At 36.7% G+C, this 23,394-nt stretch overlaps 1 protein-coding gene and 1 non-coding gene across 2 annotated transcripts in view; both read left to right on the forward strand.

Moving 5' to 3' along the window:
• The window catches only part of AKAP6 (A-kinase anchoring protein 6), a 520,891-nt gene that overhangs the window by 246,292 nt on the left and 251,205 nt on the right, over positions 1 to 23,394 (forward strand). Inside the window, exon 6 of the mRNA XM_039870505.1 lies at positions 21,056 to 21,307. Within this exon, the coding sequence (XP_039726439.1) occupies positions 21,056 to 21,307 (252 nt within the window). The remainder of the gene's footprint in view (positions 1 to 21,055; positions 21,308 to 23,394) is intronic.
• Positions 7,386 to 7,504, forward strand: LOC120608634 (5S ribosomal RNA). The gene has a single exon (XR_005654452.1). It is a non-coding gene; the product is annotated as a 5S ribosomal RNA (ribosomal RNA).

Here is a 23,394-nt window from a genome sequence, read left to right on the forward strand (position 1 = left end):
AGTAAGCAACGAGGTTAAAAATGATTTTATAGGTAAAATTAATCTGGAGGTTTGGAAAGTTCATTGAAATTGAATTTGTTTCTCAGCTGGTTGCTGATTTCAAAAGTAAAGTACAATGTTTTTTAAGGAGCCTGAATCAGCGTTGTAGAACTATTTAAATGAATCCTTCACCCTCCATTTTTGTGTGTCACTGAGACATTAATAATGGATGCTTGCTGCACTTGGTGGTCAGATACATTATTTTGATCCATTTTTATTTCCCAAAGGGGCCTCTGGAAAAGGGCGATGAGGGTAAATTTAAAACCACATTATTGGAATTCAATAACTTTCTCCATGCTTTGTGTGTCTAGTGCTTGCTGAAGAATAGTTCTGATATGGAGAGTCAGCCAAGCATCGAGCAGGCAAAATACCAAAATGGATTTTCTTAACTAAGATATAAGTTGAATTCTGTGTTTTAATTTAGGCTCAGCATTAATGTTGTATGCATTTTGCCCTTTTTGATTCTGAGAATGAAAGGATGAGTATGGGAACAAAACGAATGCACCAGTACAAATCATTTGGTTGATGGAAGTAAATAAAGGTTCATATAATTCAATCAGCAAAAGTTATGTATTTTATTAATTCCTGAGTAATTGTGAAGGACTGGAATTTTAGTTGTGTAAAGTAAACCCCCAAGGGAGCACTGAGTTCTCAGTAGATGCCTTTATTTCCCTGGTAACTATGCAAAGGCTATAGCAGCTTGAAAGTGGAAGATTCTGAATCCTAGGGGATTGAGGTCAATTCAGGAAAAAACAAGGTCTTACTTTGTCAAATCATAGAATCTGCCATGAGAAACACTCCTCCCTTGTAGGTTTGTATGACAATGTAGAAGAATATTGATGATCTAGTCAGTCATACTCTGGGACAAATCAATCAATCAAATTAAAAAAGAGAGAGGATGAGTAATATTTGTATTCCTACTCATTTCATGTGGTTAATATCTTTCCCTTGCCCCTGTCTTTATTTCAAATTTGATGAACTCAAACAAACAAACACAAACGATCAAACCAAAAACAGAGTTAAAAGTCTTAATAACCAGTGATTAATGATATGTTATTTATCTGTTAGTCCTTGGCTAATGACACCTGGCCACCTAACGCAGCGCCCTAAGAGAATAATGGTAGTATGGCTGTGAATGAAGTAACCAGTCTCTTCCTACACAAAGAGGATGCAGGGAGTTTGAGAATCCTGTTTCTTTGACATTGATATTATACTTTATGTTGCTTACCGTGCAGTTTGACCTGCATTCCTTGACTGTTGTTCTGCCATGGGAAATGACTTTACTTCTTTGCTGTTGTTTAACTTTTTTTCTTTTTCACAAAAGAAATGAATCTCTAGTCAAAAAAATTTAAAACATTCATACAGTAGATTAAATATCACTTCTAATGCTGCTGCCTAGATAAAATACTGTGAACAGCTTTGACATGTTTTTTAGTTTTCTCTATGTGCATACGTAGCTATAATTTTTAGTAGAACTCTTTAACTTACTTTTTTCTGAATTAACAATATGTCTTGAATATTCAGTGCTGTTAAATCTATTTTGCAACATTTTTTTTAGCATCTGTGTAGTTTTTCATTATATAGATTACCACATTGTGTTAAACCAATCTTTTCTCTTGATCTTTTGGTTGTTAGAACTTTTCACCATTATAAACAACTCCGTGATAGTATTTCAATAGATAAATCCATTATTGCCTTAGTAGAGATTCTTAAAATTAAATTATTGGGTCACTTGAAGGCAATGGGAGCTTTCCAGAAGGTTAATTGATGACCTACATTCCCGTCTGCCTCGCATGAAAGGGTAGCATTGGCTTCAGAATCTGGATTTTTTGCTATCTCATTTACAGTGTCTTAACCATAGCCTCTAAAATTAGTTCTTCACAGGACTCTGATCCTATGAGGTTTCATTTCCTGTTCCGGACTCTCAGATGTGAGATCTAAAAGCTTATGTCTATAATGTTAGCTTCTAACAACTATGTTGTAAGTGTTTAAATACAAATTAACAGCCAAGCTAGTTGCTGTGGATATTTATGTGGAGGAGGTAGACAGAAACATATCCTTAGGAGCTGTGTCATGATCTTCTAAATATATGAAGAGTGCATCTAAGAAAGAAATTGACCTTTCTAAGGTCACACCATGAGTCAGCAATGAAATCCCAAATAGGTTTTTCATCTCCTTAACTTCTTTTTCCCAGTATAATGAGTATTTATGAATAGGTCAAGAGAAAGCATTTGTAAATGAACCTGTAAGAGTATTTATAATTTAAAATGCTCTAAAATTTCAAGAGAGTTACTAGAAAATTTCATCTCAAGCAAGTAAATTGGTAAAAGATTTTGATAGGTTTTTAGAAAATAAAATCTTAAATGACTGAAATGAGGAGAAGAATAGTGGGTGGTGTAGGCAGGTGAAAATGAGCCTCAAAAGAAATATGCCTCGTGTGTGTGTGTGTGTGTGTGTGTGTGTCATGTATAGCAGGGGAATAAGAGGGTGGTAGAGTAATGGGCTGAACTTACTATGGTGACTAAGGAAAACACCACTAAAGGGGCTCCTCAAAATATTAACTCTTGGGTGGAGGGTGGGGGTCTTGGCCCTCATTTTGAATTAACCATTGATCTTTCCTCCTCAGTCTTTTGCTATGGATCTGTGCTGCTATTTCAGATCTTGTGGCAGGGTCACTTATAGGAGCCAGATACTTTTCAATATTTGTATTCCTACTCATTCCTACTCTCAGGTCTCCTGATTCCAAGTCTACTGACCATTCTACTAAAAGCAGGAAATATCAGTCATGTTACAAGGATTTTCAGAGATACACAAGAGGTTCTGGATGACTAATGCTCTGGTTATGCATTATGGGAAAGCGTACACAAAATAAAAGAGAAAACAAAAGAAAATCTTAGTGCTTGAGAGTATAGATCCTCCACCCACTACTTTCTTTATAAATGAGAAAACTGAGGTTCAGTGATCTATTGGGACACAGATAACCAGTACATACCAGGGCCAAGAACTGAGACTTTCTGACACTCACCCTGATGCATAGTAATCTAGATGTGTCTTGTGGTTCATTAATTTTTCCCATGATAATCTTCAAACTCTTACTTTCATGGTTTGTGAATTCAATATCACTAACCTCAGCATGTATTAAGAATCTATTTGCATGTGGTACTATACTCTATAATTCAAAATAGACAAAAATAGAAATTGCCATACAGAAATTTCCTAAGGCAGGCAGACTTCAGAAAATAGACAGAAATGACACATAGACCGCTGAACAAAGCAAATATGTAAATTGTACAATTTTGCCATAGCGTTAGTAAATGAAGAGATTATCATAGTCCATTACATCAAGAGAAAACCCATCTTCTTCATTGGATAGCCCTAAATTAATAAGAATCATCTTATGCCCTGTAGTTGCTGTATTGGAAAAAAAGGAAGAGTGTTTTACCTGGGACACCTGGCACTCAGGTACATGGTGCAGTTTCTTAGGTATATCATTGATTACCATCTTCATTGATTTTTGTTCTTTTGCAAATTCTGTGATGGTCTGCAAAGACTAGGAGGGTCTGCTGAGGCAGGAAGCCTCTCAGAGCCTGCCTTCTAAAACCAAAGAACTTCCTAACCCTGGAGGAAAACAAGTGGTCATGTTGTTCACAGTTATATTTATAGTGAGGCTTTTTTTTTTCCTTCTATAAGGACTTTGCAAATGATAAATGAACCTGCAAAATCCCAAAATGTTTGAACTGTGTAGTACGAACTGTAGTGAACATGAGACTAGGGTATAAGTTCTATTCTCTCAAAAGATCAGCTAAGAACAAACCAAAGGTAACTCTGCTCTCTTCTGTAGTAACAAAAGCCACCTTGGCCAGGTATCTTATAAATGCTTATCCTAGTCATTTGCTTCAGGGACAGTGTTAGTGGTAGTTTTAGAGCAGTATTATTATTATTCTGAAAGTACATGTGTAATGTGAGATAAAACAAATAAGTGGTTATAAAGTTTTCTAATTCTATCACCCTGTGTTCTTGAAAACCAGGATTCTGGTGAAGAAAGGAGATAAGGTGTAGTATAGAAGATGATAGGTAAACACCCTATAATCGTTAATTTGCATTAGAAATATCAATTATGAATTCATAAGGTGTTTTATTTTATATACTCACACTTAATAGCTCAGTTTTATAAAATTCTAGGAACAATGACTAACCCAGTAGTAATGAGCATTCCTAGTTCTCAGATGGTAGTTGGGAAGAATGTTTCCCATTAAAGGAAACCAAGGCTTCTTAGAAAATTGGCTGATCTCAAGTCTGACAATATATATATGATGAGCAAGGAAGCTATCAAAGACTACTAGGACAGTCAACTTGACGTCAAATTGAAGGAGGTTTCACTGGCCAAAGATGAGTTTTAATTTGGTTAAGAATTGTGTGGATTAAATCTATGAACGCAAAATGATATTAAGTAAAGCAACTGGTTGGTTACCTTCTGATTGTAACAGAGAACCAATTCATTATCTTGAAACTAGGTAAAGTAAAGAATCAAGCATTTTTCTTGATTTTCCTGTATGAATTATATCACTGTAACCAAATAGTCAGCAAAGAGACACCTCTTCTAATAAAGTTATTCCAGCTAATGAATGAAAGAAAAATGATAGAATGAGAATATCATCATTTTGCAACCCCCGGTACATTAACAGTTTTAGGCACAGAGCATCAACTACCAAAATAGTTGATAGCAACTATCAAAAAAAGAGCAAAAACCAAAGTTAAATGCCTCTTGATTAAAGAACATAAATGCTAATTATATTTTTGTTAATAAAATTGAACCTGAGACTAATCAGGCCTTCAGATCCATCTGCCAATTTGTAGGAAGTAAAGAGGACAGAGGAAGCAATACATTGATTGCTTTATGCAGTTGCAATCAAGAAATCCAAATTGTGGGAAACTCTGCAGGTCTAATGCCTCAAGATCTTTAACAGATAAGTTATATGAAAAGGAAAGGAATGTAGATGGAATCTGTAGATTTAAAAAGACTTAAAAGATGTATCAAATGAAAAACTGGGCAAAAGTAAATTACAGGAACCGGGCGTGCTTACTTAGGTGATAAAACCACAAAGAGATACAAGAAAGTGATTGTAATGCAAGTCAGAATAGTGGTCATATTTGGAGGGATGGAGGGTCTGTGATGGGAAGGGAGCACATGAAAGCACTTCTGGGGTGATTGGCAAAATTTGAATTTTTGAACTTTGGTGGGTGGTTGTTACAAGGGTGTTTGCCTTATAATAATTTGTTTACTAAGCTACATATTTTTGTGTGTGGTATTTTGTATCTGTTTCATTCTATAATAAAAGTATTAAAAAAAAAAAAAGGAAAGCGAGGAGTGACTTTGGAAACATGGTGGAGTGAGAGCTGTCCCCAGATCTCTCCTCTTGAAACAACAATAAGCTGAACATCTAAAACTGAACGAAAGACACCCAAATTGCACACCAGTATGTCTGAGCATGGGATCTACGCATAAGAGCTACCACAGGTCAGAACCCCCGGGCATCGGGTGGTGGACTGGTAGAAACAAAGAAGCTGCCTCTTGCAACCACTGGAGCTCCCCGTGGGAGGAAGGGGAGGGGAGAAGGTATGTCGAGTTCCCTGAACAGCCCTGCCTAGGAGCGCTGTCAGCTCCTTGTCATGGGAGGACCCATGTCATCAGGGAAGGAAGCAGAGAAGTGGCCAGCAGAGAAACAACAGTTGATTTTGCTGTTGCAAAACCAAGGCTGAGCTGCAGCCTCCAACCCCCAACCCAGAGAGCCCCTCCCCCTATACCATCTGAGATGGAACACTGCGGAGCCCCAGGGGAATCTGAGCAAATGCTACCAAAACTGTTGCTAACACTGACAGGGACTGAAACTGAGGGTAGCGAGGATGATTAAATATCTATCAGAAAATAAAAAGGCATTTTTAAAGCTTCTTTATCTCTTCTGGAGATAAAGAAAACACACCACAAGAGTTGAAAAATGAAATAGCAAGCTTGAGAAATAGAGTTGACTAAATGGAGGAAAGGATCAATGATATTGAAGACAGAAATCTAGAAATAAATAGGAAAGAAGAAGAGAAACCGAAGAATGAAAAATAATGAAAGAGAAATTCAAGAACTAGCTGATAACATCAGGAGAGCAAACATAAGAAAAATGGGCATTATCGAAGGCGAAGAAGAGGAACAGAGACTACAAAGCATTTTCAGACAAATAGTGGACGAGAATTTCCCAAATCTAAGGAATGAGCTGGAGCTTGGAATTCAAGAAGTCAACAGAATACCCAATTATCTCAACCCAAAAAGGCCTTCACCAAGACACATTGTATTAAAATTATCAAAAATCAACGACAGAATTCTCAGGGCAGTCAGGGAGAAGAAAACGGTAACTTATAAAAGTAAATCCATTAGATTATCCTCGGACTTCTCAGCACAAACCTTACAAGCCAGAAAAGAATGGAATCAAATATTTAAACTATTAAGTGAAAGGAACTTCCAGCCTAGAATAATGTATCCACCTAAGCTCTCCTTTCAATATGAAGGAGAAATTAAGACCTTTCCAGACATACAAAATTTGAGGGAATTCTCCACTATGAGGCCTGCACTACAGGAAATTCTGAAAGGGGTCAGCTCACCTAAAACAAAATAACAACAACAAGAAGATACATAATTAGAAGTAAAGTGACTATCAGGCAAATAGAATCAGAGGAGTGCAATCCTTACTAAGAACAGAGCATTATAAGCTTAAATAATAAGAAGAGAATTGTTATAATAAGATAGTAATGAATGTTCAACATACATAGGGACAAATTGAGATAACAATGACTGAAAGGGGGAGGATTCAAAGTTCCAAATTCGCAAAAGGGAATGGAGATAAGGCACCTGCAAAAGAAAATGGATGAATATATATCTATATCTATATCTATATCTATATCTATATCTATATATCTATATCTATATAAACTATCCTTTACATATTCATAATGGTAAGCACACACCAAATATTCAGAACTGAAATATATAACATAAAACAAGAAGAACTAAATGGAAAACCCACAAAAGCCAACCAAAATAGAGAAAACAGAAACACAAGGACAGAGAAGCAATGGAAACACCAAGCTACCAGAAAGCAAAAGATAAAATAGCTATAAGAAGACATCATATTTCAATAATCACTCTAAATGTAAATGGACTGAACTCACCAATAAAAAGGCACAGAGTTGCAGAATGGATGAAAAAACAAAACCCAACCATATGCTGCCTCCAGGAGACACATCTCAGCTCCAAAGACAAATATAGACTCAAAGTGAAAGGGCGGATAATGATATTTCAAGTCTATGGCCATGCCACCCTGAACAAGCCCGATCCCATCTGATCTCAGAAGCTAAGCAGGGTCGGGCCTGGTTAGTACTTGGATGGGAGACCACTTAGGAAGACCAGGTGCTATAGGCGTAAACAATAAAAAATAAAAGATTGTAAGCTGACAAGGTCCTTGAAATCTGTAAGGTCTACCAAGGGTTGCCTTGCCTAAAAAAAAAAATTATATTTCAAGCAAATGACATTCAGAGAAAAGCAGGAGTAGTGGTACTAATATCAGATGAAATAGACTTCAAAATAAAAAAAGGTAAAGAAAGAAACTGAGGGACACTTCATAATGATAAAGGGAATCATGCACCAAGAAGACAACACTTATTAATATCTATACTCCCAATCAGGGAGCCCCAAAATATGTAAAGTAATTACTAACAGAGCTAAAGGGAGAAATGGACCAAAACACTATTGTAGCAGGACACCTAAATACCCCACTGTTGGATATGGACAGATCATCCAGACAGAAAATCAATAAGGAAATAACATCCTTAGATGACACATTAACCAACTGGACATAATTCACATTTACAGAGCCTTCCATCCCCAAACAGCTACTTATACATTCTCTAGTGCACTTGGAATATTCTTAAGAATCGACCACGTGCTGGGACACAGAGAGAGCCTCAACAAATGTAAGAGGGTTGAAATCATACCAGCCATATTCTTTGATCGTAATGCTTTGAAACTAGAGATCAACTGCAAAAAGAAAGCAAGAAGAACCACAAATAATACATGGAGATTAAACAACATGCTACTGAAGAATAACTGAGTCAGAGAAGAAATAAAGAGATCAAGAGATACATAGAAATGAATGATAATGATAGTATAACATATCAAAACTTTTGGGACATGGCAAAAGTGGACATAGAGGAAAGTTCATATCATTACAGGCCTATCTCCCAAAACAAGAACGAGCCCAAATAAACATCTTAAAAATCTAGAAAAAGAAGAACAAATGAAGCCTAAAGTCAACAGAAGGAAAGAATAATCAAAATTAGAGTAGAAATAAATGAAATAGAAAACAAAAAAAACAACAGAAAAATATAAAAAAGAGCTAATTCTTTGAGAAGGTTAATAAAATTGGCAAACCCCTGGCTAGACTCACTAAAGAAAAAAGAGAAAGGACACAAATAAACAAAATCAGGGATGAAAGAAGGGAAATTACAACTGATATTGCAGAAATACAAAGGATCATGCAAAAATACTATGAAAAAGTATATAACACCAAATTTAATACCTAGAAGATATGGACCAGTACTTAGAAAAATACAACCTTCCTAGACTGAATCAAGAAGAACTGGAAAATCCAAATAGACTGATCAGCAGTATGGAAATTGAAACAATCATCAAAAACCTACCCAAAATTAAAATTCCAGGACCAGATGGCTTCACCAGTGAATTCTACTAAACATTCAAAGAAGATTTAATACCTATTCTCCTCAAACTTTTCCAAAACATAGAAGAGGAGGCAATACTTCCCAACTCATTTTATGAGGCCAGTATTACCCTGATACCAAAACCTGGTAAAGATAACCCCCCAAAAAGAAAATACAGACCAATATTTCTCATGAACACAGATGTAAAAATCCTAAATTAGATAATAGCTAACCGAATACAGCAATATATTAAAAAGATTATATACCTCGATCAAGTGGGCTTCATCCCAGAGGCACAGGGGTGGTTCAACATATGCAAATCGATTAATGCGATACACCACATAAACAAATTAAAAAATAAGAATCCAATGGTCATATCAATAGATGCAGAAAAAGCCTTCGACAAGATACAGCATCCATTTATGATTAAAACACTTAACAAAATCAGTATAGAAGGAAAGTACCTTAACATAATAAAGGCCATATATGACAAACCCTCAGCGAACATTATACTTAACAGTAAAAAACCGAAAGCATTCTCTCTAAGATCAGGAGCATGGCAAGGCTATCCACTATTGGCACTGTTATTCAATATAACATTGGGGGTCCTAGCGAGTGCATTCCGACAAGAGAAAGATATAAAAGGCATCCAAATAGGAAACGAAGAAGTCAAACTGTCACTATTTGTGGATGACATGATTCTCTATATAGAAAACCCTAAAGACTCCACAAGAACACTACTAGAAACAATAAGCGTATTCAGTAAAGTCTCTGGATACAAAATCAACATTCAAAAATCCATAGCTTTCCTATACTCTAATAATGAAGTATCAGGAAAAGAAGTGGAAAAAATAATTCCTTTTGCAATCACAACGAAAAGCATAAAATACTTAGGAATAAATTTAATGAAACATATGAAGGACTTATATAATGAGAACTATAAGACCCTATTAAAAGAAATTGAATAAGATACAAAGAAATGGAAAGATATTCCGTGTTCTTGGATTGGAAGAATCAACATAGTTAAAATGACCATATTACCTAAAGCATTATACAGATTTAATGCAATCCTCATCAAAATCCCAGTGGCATTTTTTAAAGAAATGGAACCAAAAAATCATCAGATTTGTATGAAAGCACAAAAGACCCTGAATTGTCAAAGCCATTCTGAGAAAAAAGAATTAGGCTGGAGGCATCACTCTGCCCAACTTCAAATTACACTACAAAGCAATAGTAATCAAAACGGCATGGTGTTGGCAGCAAAACAGACACATGGACCAGTGGAACAGAATCAAGAGTCCAGAAGTAAACCCATACTTATATGGGCAAATAATTTTTGATAAAAAAGCCAAAAACATACAGTGGAGAAAGGAAAGCCTCTTCAATAAATGGTACTGGGAAAACTAGAAAGCCATCTACAAAAGAATGAAACTAGACTATTGTCTATCACCACATACCAAAATTAACTCAAAATGGATTAAGACCTGAATATAAGACCGAAACAATAAAATACTTAGAAGAAAACATAGGAACTAAACTCAAGGACCTTGGACTTAAAGAGGATTTTATGAATTTGACCTCAAAAGCAAGAGAAGTAAAAGCTAAAATAAATGAATGGGACTACATCAAACTAAAAAGCTTCTGCTCAGCAAAAGCAATCAACAACAAGGTAGAGAGACAACCATCCAAATGGGAAAATATATTTGCAAGCAATGCCTCCGATAAGGGCCTAATATCCAAAATATACAAAGAACTCATATAACTCAATAACAACAAAAAAAACCCCAAATGATCCAATCAAAAAATGGGCAGAGGACCTGAACAGACATTTCTTCCCAGAAGACATATAAATAAATGGCCAACAAATTTGAAAAGATGTTCAACATCGCTAGCTATTAGGGAAACGCAAATCAGAACCACAATGAGATACCATCTCACACCTGTTAGAATAGCTATACTCAAAAGAACAAGTAATAACAAATGTTGGAGAGAATGCGGAGAAAAAGGAACCCTCATGCACTGCTGGTGGGACTGCAAACTGGTACAGCCACTATGGAAAACAGTATGGAGGTTCCTCAAAAAACTAAGAATGGATCTACCATATGACTCAGCAATCCCTCCACTGGGTATTTACCCCAAAGACTTGAAAACCCATATCCGAAAAGATATTTGTATACTGATGTTCATAGCAGTATTATTCACATTGGCCAGGACATGGAAGCAACCGAAGTGTCCTAAGATAGATGATTGGCTAAAGAAGCTATGATATGTATATACAATGGAATATTACTCAGCCATAAGAAGGGATGAAATACTGCCATTCGTGGCAACATGGATGGCTCTCAAGATAATCATGCTAAGCAAAATCAGCCAGACAGAAGAAGTTGAAAATCCCATGATATCACTTATATGTGGGATATAAACCTAAAAGCAACAAATGAATGGGACAAAGAGAGACTCGTGGACATGGACTATAGACTAGTGGTTACCAGAGGGTAGGGAGTAGGACAGGAGTGGGTAGGTAGATGGTCAAAGGGGTTCAAATATAGGCGGGTAGGAGGTGGGTGAAGTGGGCAAAGGGGATCATATATATGGTAGCTAAAGGAAACTGGACTTTGAGTGCTAAACACACAATATAATATACAGCTGTCAAGTTATAATGTACACCTGAAACTTATATAATTGTATTAACCAATATTACCCCAATAACCTTAATAAAATATATATGTATATATATTAGAGAAACTCACAAACCTGATGCTGCCCTAGAGATGATCACAATATTGTCAGCAGTAGGTAAATAAAATTGTAGAAAATTGTGTTCTGAGGCACAAATAATGTAAGTTTTCCTGTAAAGACATCTGCATAACGTTAGTGGCAGGCTACCTTTCAAGTTGCTGAGAGGTTTTGTTTTTATAGTTGAGTAGTAGCAGGCCTGTACATAGCTCTCATTTCAGTGTCAGTCAGCCTAGACAGATGACCTGTCCTTGGCTCAATGTTTTCTAACGTATGGTATCTAGAACATCAGCATCATGCTGACTGTAGGCTTAAGAAAATGCAAATGTTTTGGTCTTATTTCTCTTCAAAAGGAGCAGTTCCGGAATCTGTATGATTAACAAGCATGCTGTGGTGTTAGAACCACCACTTACTTCTCTTGATTTCTACCTGAAATCAGTTCCATAAAGATATCTTGAGAAAAGTGTAGATCTGAGCAATTTCCAGATAAATCGCTAAGAGCCAAGGCCACAGCTGGAATATATTTAGATTTTGAACCTTTATCTAGTTGAGTCACGTAGAACACTGAATGTGAATGTGACTATCACGTAGAACACTGAATGTGAATGTGACTAAGCAATAGCTCAATTGTACAATAGCAATTGTCAAATTTCCATATTTCCATTCTCTCTTTCTTTCTCTCTTTTCGCCCAGGATTTTTTCCCCTCTCAAGTAAGTCAAAGCCTGGGATTAGGAAATTAAAGTGATATCTCAATCAATGAATCCTCTGAAGCTTTTAAAATAACAATTCATTTTTTAAAAATTTCAAATCATGAAAAGCAGAGCAGTCCAAATTTCGATATGGCTAGGCACAGCCAGACAGACAGAACTTCTAATTGGTCCTTTCTCAGTTGAAGCCAAAGGAGGCTTTCACAGTGCGAAAGCAGAAGTGTGAGGACTGCCAAGTCTGTGTTCAGCATCTTCATCTCCCTCTTTCTCCTATCAGCTTCACTCTCCCAAATCCACGTTTTTCAGCACCTCTCCTAATCAAAACGGGAGATGCTCCAATTTCAATTACTTACGCTGATTGAGTGTTGATTAATGTGGATGCACGTAGGGGAGGAAAGTAAACTAGTACTTGCTTTTTAGGGATATCACTTTGATTTGTGAAATACAATACTTTATCCAATTGAATCCAGTTCTATATTCATCATTTGAACACTGTCCACATGCTTGACAATGTCCTAGCAGTGTGGCATTATAGATACAATGATGAGTAGGATACATTTCCTGCTTCCAGAAAGGTAAAATCTAGTCAGGGAAATGGATGAGTAATAGCTAATGATAACAACAAAATCATTTCCACATAAATAATTTCATGTCAGTCCTCACACTTTCAGAAGTTTATCAACTAAAAAGATAACCACTGTTTACAACCATAGAGTTCTTCAGACTTTGGGGAGAAGTAATGTGATGATCCTAAAAAGTCTCAGCATCACTCCCACCACACTCCATCGCTGTCATTCTCAACATGAGAAAGAAGAAATTAGGACCATTAGAGGAAAGGAAAAACGAGGGGGCAGTCTACTTTTGGGGAAATAAAAATACCTTGTCATAGGAATATCTATCAGTCTGTCTTTGGGAGAAAGTACAGTTTTGATAGTCAATTGAAGATGACATTAATTGTCTGCAATAGGAAGTATTTTGTATAAAGTTGCAAGTGTCAGTTCAAATGGTTCCTTTGTGAATTTTTTTAAGCAAGTGACTATGATGTTCCCTTGATTTGTATTTTAAAATATAAAGTACATGTATTAGGTAAAAATCTCTTCTCAGCTTTTTCTGATGAACACACACATATGGTGAGCATGTGGATGGGTAAAGACACTTTTCTTTATTCATTTCATTTCTACAATTGCTAGTAAACAAATGAACAGTCATGATGACATAACATTTTGCAGTAAGACTAAAATATGTACACACAATACATCTTATATTTGCCTATCTCTTGCTTACTGACTTTAGAACATGAAAACTTTTCATTCTAAATGTAATGGTATGTTCTGAATAAGACAAAGGTTCGCGATTTTTGAAACTGATAGGAAAAGGATGGAAATGGGAGTGAGGAGACCTATCCTTTAAAAGTAGGCTTTAATTCTTTCTTTTCTTTTCTTTTCTTTTCTTTTTTTTTTTTAAGAAAAGCCATCTAAATGTGCCCTGCAGTTACACAAATGTAAATCAAAGGTGTTTTGAGGGAAACAGTAAATTATTTTGAGGGAACAAGAAACATTATTGTGGGTTGTAGAATGGAGAAATGCCTACAGATTACTGTAGGTATTGAAGGGATTTGCTTTGTTTTCTCATTTGGGGATTGCATTCAGGGAAGCTGAAAGCAGAGAGAAGTGGGAGCGGCTGCATTTGTGAGATTTCGTGAGACTGGGGTGTGAAGTGTTGTTTCAGTACCTGGGTGAGGAAGTTGCTGGAAGGGTGGTTTCCCTTCCAAATGCACACAGAGCCCTGGAGCCTAGTAGTTTGGGGCAGAATGTTGATCCGCAGACACTTAAAATTTCATGAGGAAATCTTCAAGGTGTTTTGAAAAAATGGTTGAGAATAGGCATGGTAGCCTCATGATGAGACAGCAAACAGATTCTTTCCCAGGGACAGTTAGCAGGAGCTGAGGCAGTCACACTTAACATCATTACAATAAGCAATTAGAGCAATCACAGGAATGGTATCCTCATTTCTGTCCTATGCTGGTAACAACTGGACATACTAGTTAAGTACATAACAGTTATCTTAATAGCCCTGTATCTGTCTAGAAGAAATGATACAACTAAAAAATATACAACAATCTTACAAAAAAAGAAAAGGTACTTCTCACACAAACATATAAATAAATTAAAAGAAAATACTAACCTATCCAGCTACAGTTTATTTGTAAACAGCCTCAGGTCAAGGTAGTGTTTGTATCAGCTACTTCAGTAACCACAGAAGACTGACTGGTTTAATGACAGGCAGCAGCAGCTGCAGTTTTGAGACCACAGAGTATCTAGACGGTTGAGTGAAGTGAGCAGTTGGCAACAAAATGTATTCAGTGCATTTTATGCTGTGAGCAATTCTTAATGCCACAGAGGCTACTGTGGTGTTTGTGAATTAAATAAGAAAATGGAGAGTATCACTTTCCGATGTTAATACAGTAATATCTATGGAAAAAATCTTATGAAACTTTGAAGGTAGACTGTTAATCACTGCCATTTGCAGTGATTTGTTCGAGATGGGCTCCAATTTAGCCTCATTTTCTATTATACTTGTCAGAAAATCACGTGGGAGCTAAAAACATTGATGCTTTTTCCACCCACCTTCTAAATTCTTCTAGCTGGGCTATTAATCAAATTAACAGAGACATATTATCAGGAGAAAATCAAAGTTTTAATATATACACATGAAGAATTCACATAAGCATGAAAATTCCAAAAACAGTGAAGCAACATCGGGTGTATAAGACATTTTTGGACAAAAGAGAAAGGTGAGGAAGGGGTATTAGATTTCAGAAGTGAAAATGAGTAATTTACAGGTAGTTGAGGAAGAGCGGATCATCTGTGACAGGCAAATTCTTGCTGGGCAACTCAGAAACCGTGGGACACAGTGTATATCCAGATAACTGGCTTGTGGTCTTTCTGACTAGTGCTGAGGTGAAAATTCTTAAGGTAAACCAACCTTCCTAAAGCAGGTTTTTCTGTCTGAATCTCTTGGACCAGAAAGGGAGGGAGGGTCAAAGTTTTTTTCTGAGTTTTGTTTCTTAATAAACAGCTTAAAATCCATATCTCAAAAAGCAGCTTCAGATATCAAAATTTTGGTTCTCTTCATCAAAAAACTCCCTGGATGCTCTCCCCACCCTCAGTCCTGGGCAACCACTCATCTGTTCTTTATTACTACAGCTTCATCTTTTGAGAATGTCATGTAAATGGAAATATACACTGTGTAACCTTTTGAGACCGTGTAGTATATGGATATACCATGGTTTGTTTATCCATTTACCCACTGGAGGACATTTTGGTTTTGGTGTTTATGAGTAGAGCTTCTTTTCATTTTTGCGTATACCTATACTTTTATTTCTCTAGGATAAACTCCCAAGAGTGGAATTGCTGGGTCATATGGTAAATGTATGTCTAACAATGAAAAACTGCTAAACTGTTTGCATTCCCACCAGCAGTGCAGGAGTGTTCTAATTGCACTAGAACTCAGCACTTGGTATTGTCAGTAATTTTTTATTCTAGCCATTCTAATAGGTGTCTACACAATAGTATCTCATTGTGGTTTTAATTTGCATTTCTCTAAGGGCTAATGGGGCTGAAGTTTATTCATATGCTTATTTGCCATCATTATATCTTCTTAGACTTGTTTGTTTGTCTTTCGCCTATTTTAGAATGGGGTTGCTTGTTTTATTACTGTTGAGTTTTGAGAATTCTTTACATATTCTGGATATAAATCCTTTGTTAGATTTGTGATTTGCAAATATGTTTTCCCATCTGTAGCTTATTTTTTCCCTTTTCTTAAAAATATCTTTTGCAGAGCTAAAGTTTTAAATTTTGATGAAGTCAAAATTTTTTCTTTTACAGATTGTGTGTAATACGCTGTGCCTAAGAAATTGGTACCTACCCCATGCCACATTGACCATATTGACACTGGCTCCTCCCTGGAATATACTTCTCTGCTTCATCTTCCTTGTTGTCTCCCTTAAGACCAAAACTTTACCTCCTTAGAAAAGCATTCTTTCCCCCTTTCTTCTTCGCCCCTGCTGGCACAGTTATTTCCTCCTCGTGTGTACCCTCTGTAAACATTTATCTTGCTGACTGTAATTTTTTCCCACGCCCCCTCTAACCAGTCAGGGGACTCCAGGAGGCCCTGGAATTATGCAGCTTTGTTTACGCCAGCACATTAGTTAGTACATAGCAGGTACTCAACACATTTGCTGAAAAAACAAAAGTAACTAATTTCTAAGGGCATTATCCTCCTATCCTTAATAATTATTGTTTGGGCCGGGAACAATTTGAGCATCTATAAAACACGTTATTAATTGAAGGACATTTAAAAACTATCCTTCATTTATAATTAAAAGTTTGTGAGTCTTTGAGACATCTTTTGATTTAGTCATCCAAATGAACTTGCTGGAGAACATCTTTTCTCAGAAGAAAATGTATAAGGAAATGAATGAAATCCATGTAGGATCATCGGAGATTTTAAATAGCTAAAGTAATTAATGCCAGTTGATTATATTGAAAAATAAAACAAAAAATTTTATCTATTAAAATTAATTTTTTGTCATTGTCAGTCTGTTACTATCAAAATTCTTGAGTGCCCACCTTACTGATAGTCACTAATTATATAAACAGGTCCTGGGGAACTACCCTCTCGTTGGGGAGAATATTTACATACTAAAATAAATAAATCTTCTGGAAATGAAGCTAACTTCTGATGATAATGATGAAATCTTCATAAATTATATAAAACAGCATCTAGTTGCCAAATAATAATATTCTTAGGAAGTTAGATGGATGTATTAGCTTTCGTTTATCCATAATAGGACAAGATAATGGGGTTAGGCTCCAATCAAGCTTCTGAAGATTAACAAAGTTTGTCTTGGCATCCTTGGCTGCCTGTCTCTGGATCGGCCTTTCCTCTGCCTCCACATTCCTTCAGCTTTCTGTTACTGGACATGGTTTACAAGGGATGGGAGCTGCTGTAAGGGCAATAGCCTGAATCTGGGGCCTTAAGAGTGAGATCCAGACTTGTGGATCTGACCATGGTCCCAGGTGAGGCAAACATGGGAAGCGGGAGTCAGGAGAGGAATCTTAAAGTCAGAGAAGAAGGGTCTGGCAGAGACAACACTGGGGAAAAAGGCTGGAACAGATAGGAATATGGACCAGTATTAGGAGTGAACAGGAAAATGGGATAATTTCAGACTAAGATTATGAGAGGTGCATTTCTGAGAATAACTAGCTTAATAGAAGATGGACAGGTAGACCTAACCATCTCTCCCATTGATGCTGGAAAGGGTTCCATGGCTGTTCCTCATATAATCTTCAACTTCCTCATCCCTTCCTCATCCCTATACCTCCACTATACATACTCAATTTTCTCCCTACCGACACCCTCTCCTCTATCAAAATAGGAAAGACTGAAATCAAACATTAACATTTGTTGGGTGATTACATGAATTTTAGTTACTATGTCAGTTTAACCAGTCATTGCTGCATTAAGTGTTTTAAAACCTCTAATTGTGGAATGAAAGATTTTATTTCCTGTCAATACTCTTAGTAAGGAGATGGGGAAAAATTATTTTGCTTATAGGTCCTTAGAAGAAGATTATATATACACATACATACATACATACATACATACATACATACATACAGCCAGTCCTGAAGGGATTGTTTCTCAAAAAAATTGTGAATCTCTTCTGAAATGATTATTGTTCCACCAAATAGTGCTCAAAATTTGTTATACACTGATTAGTTCAGCCAGGAGTTCAATTTCCAGTTGCTGTCTGCTCAAGTCACATGTCCAGTTGAGGCTGAACACCCGTGATTCCTTACATGCATCAGTTGGGCAACCCCCTTCCCCATGCTTCTACTTCACCTTGTTAATATAGTATCTACAGGGCTTCTACAGGTCTAATCTTTCAGAACCTTTTAATTACAAACAGTCCCTGCTGAGAGGAAGCCATTCAGCAAATTATTTTGAAAAGTCTCTGATACGTAGTTATCTGATTGCATTAAAATAAACAGAATGTCCAACAAACTGGCAATGGTTAAGGGCCTAAGCATCAGAAGCTTCGAACTGATTATTCTTTAAATATCTGTTGGACATTTATATAGAGGGACAGGGAAAAGCAGATTTTCTATTATTAAAAAGTATGTATAGAATCAGAATCGCTCAGTTATCTTTCTCTAAACAAACCTCTCTTCAAATGTTCAAAGCATAGTCTATATTTGGAGGGAGGGGGCCACACATACTCACACGTATACAACCGACACATACATCTGTAGTTCTTGTTCTATACTTTGCGTGTGTGCATGTAATTTCATCAAACCAGATGACAAGTGGCAAAGTAGAGGGCATAAAAAAATTAAATAAATTCATAGACTCCAGAAAATTACACCATGGTATGCATTATTTTCAGAATTTCAATGGAGACTACATGTACACATTGCCAAAATACTCAACAAAGTGAGGTCAACACTTGTGGGGAGGGTGTATCTTTCCCCTCATGGCCCATCTGCTTCTGTGTGAACAGGGCCAATTTATATTTCATGTAAGGAGGAAGGTGTGGAAACCTGTTAACTGGCACCATTGATGCTTTAGTGCCCCTTGTAGTTTGTTTCCCTGATGGTTGCTTGGCAATGTTGACCCATGATCTGGCTCTGACTAAATTCCTACATCCGTTTTGAAGAAGCTAAATGTATAAGAGGAGCAGATAGCATGTACTTCAACATGAAGTTTTTAAGGTACCAATGCTATATATAACCTTTTGTAGACATCTACTCAGAAAGAAAGGAGTTAGTATGTAGGCAAAAGAGCAATGATCAGAAAGTGGCAAAGAAGCACTGAGGCCTGCTCTTCCCCCATTAGCCCTGCCTCGGCCCCCCAGCTCTCAGGTGAGGGCTGAGATAATGAGCAGCATTCCCTGGGAGGGCAACAGGGAAAGTAAGATCCCTGGGTAGAGTCAGGTTTGAGTAAGACCAGGAGGTAGATAACATAATTTTTCACGTAATTCTTCCATGAAGATGTTAAAGAATGTTTTTTACAGTGGAATGGTGTAATAGCCAGGGAAGTACAGAGATTTGGAAGTGGTCAGTAGTGGAAAGTAGGAATTTTCCCAAGGCAACACAGTACTACATAGAAATGAGCTCCCTAAAGAGGGCAAAGGATGTCGGGCATTGCTTTGGGGTGGTGGTTGAGGTATCAGGAATAAGAGGTGTGGGGGATAAATGGAGTAAATGCCCTGAGCGTGCATTAACTGAGACCCCAGCAGTATGGAATACCTGATGGTAGCAGTGAGAGGCCTTTTGTGCTGAAGGCTAGCAGAGACTAGCTAAACTGGATGTAATTGGTGCCTATGTACTGGTTTATAGGGTAGTGTAATTTTTGCCTCAGATCTCTATTGGACTGCATGTGCTCATGGGCTACATTTGTAAGAACTCTACCTAATTGGAACTCCAAAGTCTATTTAGTTTAAAATTTTAATCTGTTTCAAGGCATTTTCACCAATTTGTATCACTCTTATCAATTGGTTCTTGGGTTTCAAGAACTAATATTAGAGTATTTAATTGGAGTCGTACCATAATTATTATTCAAAATTCAGAACGACTTTCCATCATTCTTCAGTAGATTTTTTTTTTTTTTTTGCCTATTTTTACACATTGTTGAATACAGGTTGCATTTTAGTTTTTTCTTTAAAAATAAGTAATTGAATTATATGAAATTGCAAGGTTATGTTTCCAGCATAGAATGACTGTTTTGATACTCATGATAAGGCTCAGAACTGAAATTCTATCTGAAAATATTAGCCTTACAAAAAATCATAAATAAAAGTGCCATTTTAAAAAAATCACCGATCATCACTAAAAATGAGTAACTGAGCATTTTTAGCTGACATCTGTATCATTTTGATGCTTAATGGATTCAGATTGCTGGGGTAAATACTACTCATTTCATATTGCTGTCCCCTGACAATACTGGAAATTTGGGAACTTGTAAAGACAAGTGACATATTAGAAACCAAATCTGCCTACCTAATAGTATGCGTGGGAGAAATTGAAATTTTGATTTAGTTATGTTTTTATTTAAATTGTCCAGCTCTTGAAAACAAAACAAAATTATATTTTGTCTTTCATTTTGGAGTTTCTCTGGCTTTCCTTCTTAAGAGTGATTCTGCTTACAAAGTGTAGGATGAAATTTACATATTCATTATGAATTTAAGTATTAAATTGTGATCCTGTGGGAATGTGATAATTGTTCCTTATATCAGAGACCCCGTGGTTTATTGAGAGTGGCTGGGAGTTTCTATAAAACACAGTCTTGTCTATCTTTCTTCATGCTAGGTGTCTGGATGATGCTTCTATCCTGAAATATTATGTGCTCAATAGAGCTCACCAATAGCAAAGAGAATGGCTTTTGGCTCCTTTGCCAGATTCCCGAACCAACAATAAATAAAGAGAACAGAGAATGGATTTGTGATCTCTTTCTTACCTTGGCTGAACTTTCAACTTGGATATCTGAAAGAATAGAAGAATTTTTGTGGTTTCGAAAAAGATCAATTCACCTATATATGCACCAAAGACGCAGTGCCCAGGAATATGGCCTGCTACTATACATCTTAACTAAAACAAAGGCCACCTATCTAACATGTGCTTATCTGACCTGTTGGCTTTGATAATTGGTGTCAGGTGAAGGACTGGATTTTTATTTTATTTTTTACTGCTGCCTCCGTAGGATAAGGCAAAGTAGTCATCATATTTTTGTTTTATTTTTTTAACCACAGGACATTTGCGAAGATATTTCTGATCATGTTGAGCAAATCCATGCCCTCCTTGAGACTGAATTCTCTCTGAAGCTGCTGTCCTACTCTGTCAATGTGATTGTAGACATCCACGCAGTGCAGCTCCTCTGGCACCAGCTCCGAGTCTCCGTGCTGGTTCTGCGGGAGCGCATTCTGCAAGGTCTGCAGGACGCCAATGGCAACTACACCAGGCAGACGGACATTCTGCAAGCTTTCTCTGAAGAGACAAAGGAGGTGGGTATTTTCTTTGAAGCCAAACTATGCATTGCCAAGTGTGACCATTTGAGAACGATTTCAGTTCCGATATATGGAATAGGAAGTCTTTGTAGGTAAATAAGCAGGTCCTGAGCTGGGCTTTGAATCTAGGTATGGTGACCAGAAGCTATAATTTGCTTTTAATGTGAATGAAGATTTAGACCAGAGTTAATTCATACCAGATAGTTTGTACTACCTGGCCCCCTGTTCTCCATTTAATTTATAAGTATTTTTGAGCACTTACTATGTACCAGGCACTAGGTGCTAAAAATATAAGGTGATCAACGTCTTTGCCTCCAAGGAGCTTAGAGTCTAGTAGGGGATGTAGACAAGTGGACAGATATTAAGGCCAGACTGTGGTAAATCTATATGATGTTGCTGGACGTCAGAGAAGGGGCACCTAATTAAGACAGAAATCCTTTCCAAAAGAAGTGAGTCTAACCTGAGACCTAAAAGAAAAGTAGTATTAGGCTGGTGAATAGAGGTAGAAAATGTTCTAGACAGAAGGAATGGCACGTTCAAAGATCCAGAGGTAAAAGAGATAATGATAGGCTCAAAGTGCTGCAGGAAGGACTGGAGCAAAAAGTTCAAGGAACCAGGAAGCAGGATTTGAACTACTAGATAAAGGAAGTCAGCTCACGAAGATGAAAAGCCATATTAAAAAGCCATATTAAGAGAACTGGACTTTATTTTGAAGACATGATTAGATTCATGCTTTAGAAAAATCATTCAGGATGTAATGAGTCAAATGGACTTTAGGATTTTACACAACCAATTCATGTTGTTTTGTACTTATATTAAGTATAGTTTAAAGAATTTCTTGTTGTTACTCTTGATGCATGGCTTAAGAATGACTGTGGTAAGTTTGAATCCAAATGAACTCTACTATTCCCGAGTAAAATTGACATATATTTATAGAGTAAGGCATTGTACAGGCTAAGCAGGGACAGTGTGTGTGTGTATGTGTGTATGGATAGATAGACAGACAGACAGACAGACAGATGATAGAGTAGGTAAGTAGGTAAGTAGGTAGGTAGGTAGGTAGATACATACATACATACATACATACATACATACAATATATGGATACATAGAGTGTGTTTATATGTATATAGCCTCTTGCCTCTTGCCAGCCAGTTTAGTGTTTCACTGTGAGTTTTGTGGAAAATATTTATACAAGTTTATAAGGCGCTTATATAAATATATATGATAAAAAGTCTTATAATGAGTGTTGCATAATTCATTAACTTATTAATTTATTAATGTTTTAGTGGCTCTGACATTATCAACAACACAAAACAAATCTGTGCCTATTCTCATAAATGATTTATACCTCTTGATTATTGTTTTCATAACGATGATGCTCCTGCCATAGCAGATTTCCTGCAGACCCTGGATGGTTATGAGAAGCAACATCTCCCAGGCTCACTTCTAACATTAATTCATGGTTTTTGTTATCATTTAGCTTTCCCCGTTATTGTAGTGGTGAGGGAGGTGATATAGACTTTGGTAGAGTCCATTTTTAATCATAGGATGAATATGAATATCCATGCCCAGATGCCATCCTTCCCAAGTAGGATCCCTATAAGGTCCTTGATTGGGATTCTTGTGATTATAGGAGAATACAAAGAATCCCAAACTGCCTAACTCTGCCCTAAATCTGGTATCCATGAGGTGTATGATAATGAGGTGAAGATCAGAGGTGGGGAAGGTTTGTCTAAACTCTGAAGAGATCTTTCTTTAGATGTCTACCTGGCATCCCCAACCTATACATTCTTTCTTTGTTCCTCCCCATATTTTCTGCTGGCTCTGCTCAATATCCCACTTTCTACTCCTAGAGGGGCATTAGAAATCATTGAGTCACACCAAATAATTTCCCATATTTATTTATTCATCTAATAAACATTTACTGATCGCCAAATCTTTGTTGTAGAGCTGGGGATGTAGAAGTGCTCTAGGATTTATTATCATTGTTGTTCTTGTTCTGTGAAATATGTTCATCATGCACCTATTTGAACTTGTATCATTCATGAAGTGGTAGCCCGAGAAATGATGAAGCACCATTG

Source organism: Pteropus medius, unplaced genomic scaffold (assembly GCF_902729225.1).
Source record: "Pteropus medius unplaced genomic scaffold, Ma_sr-lr_union100, whole genome shotgun sequence".
Classification (NCBI taxonomy): Eukaryota; Metazoa; Chordata; class Mammalia; order Chiroptera; family Pteropodidae; genus Pteropus; species Pteropus medius.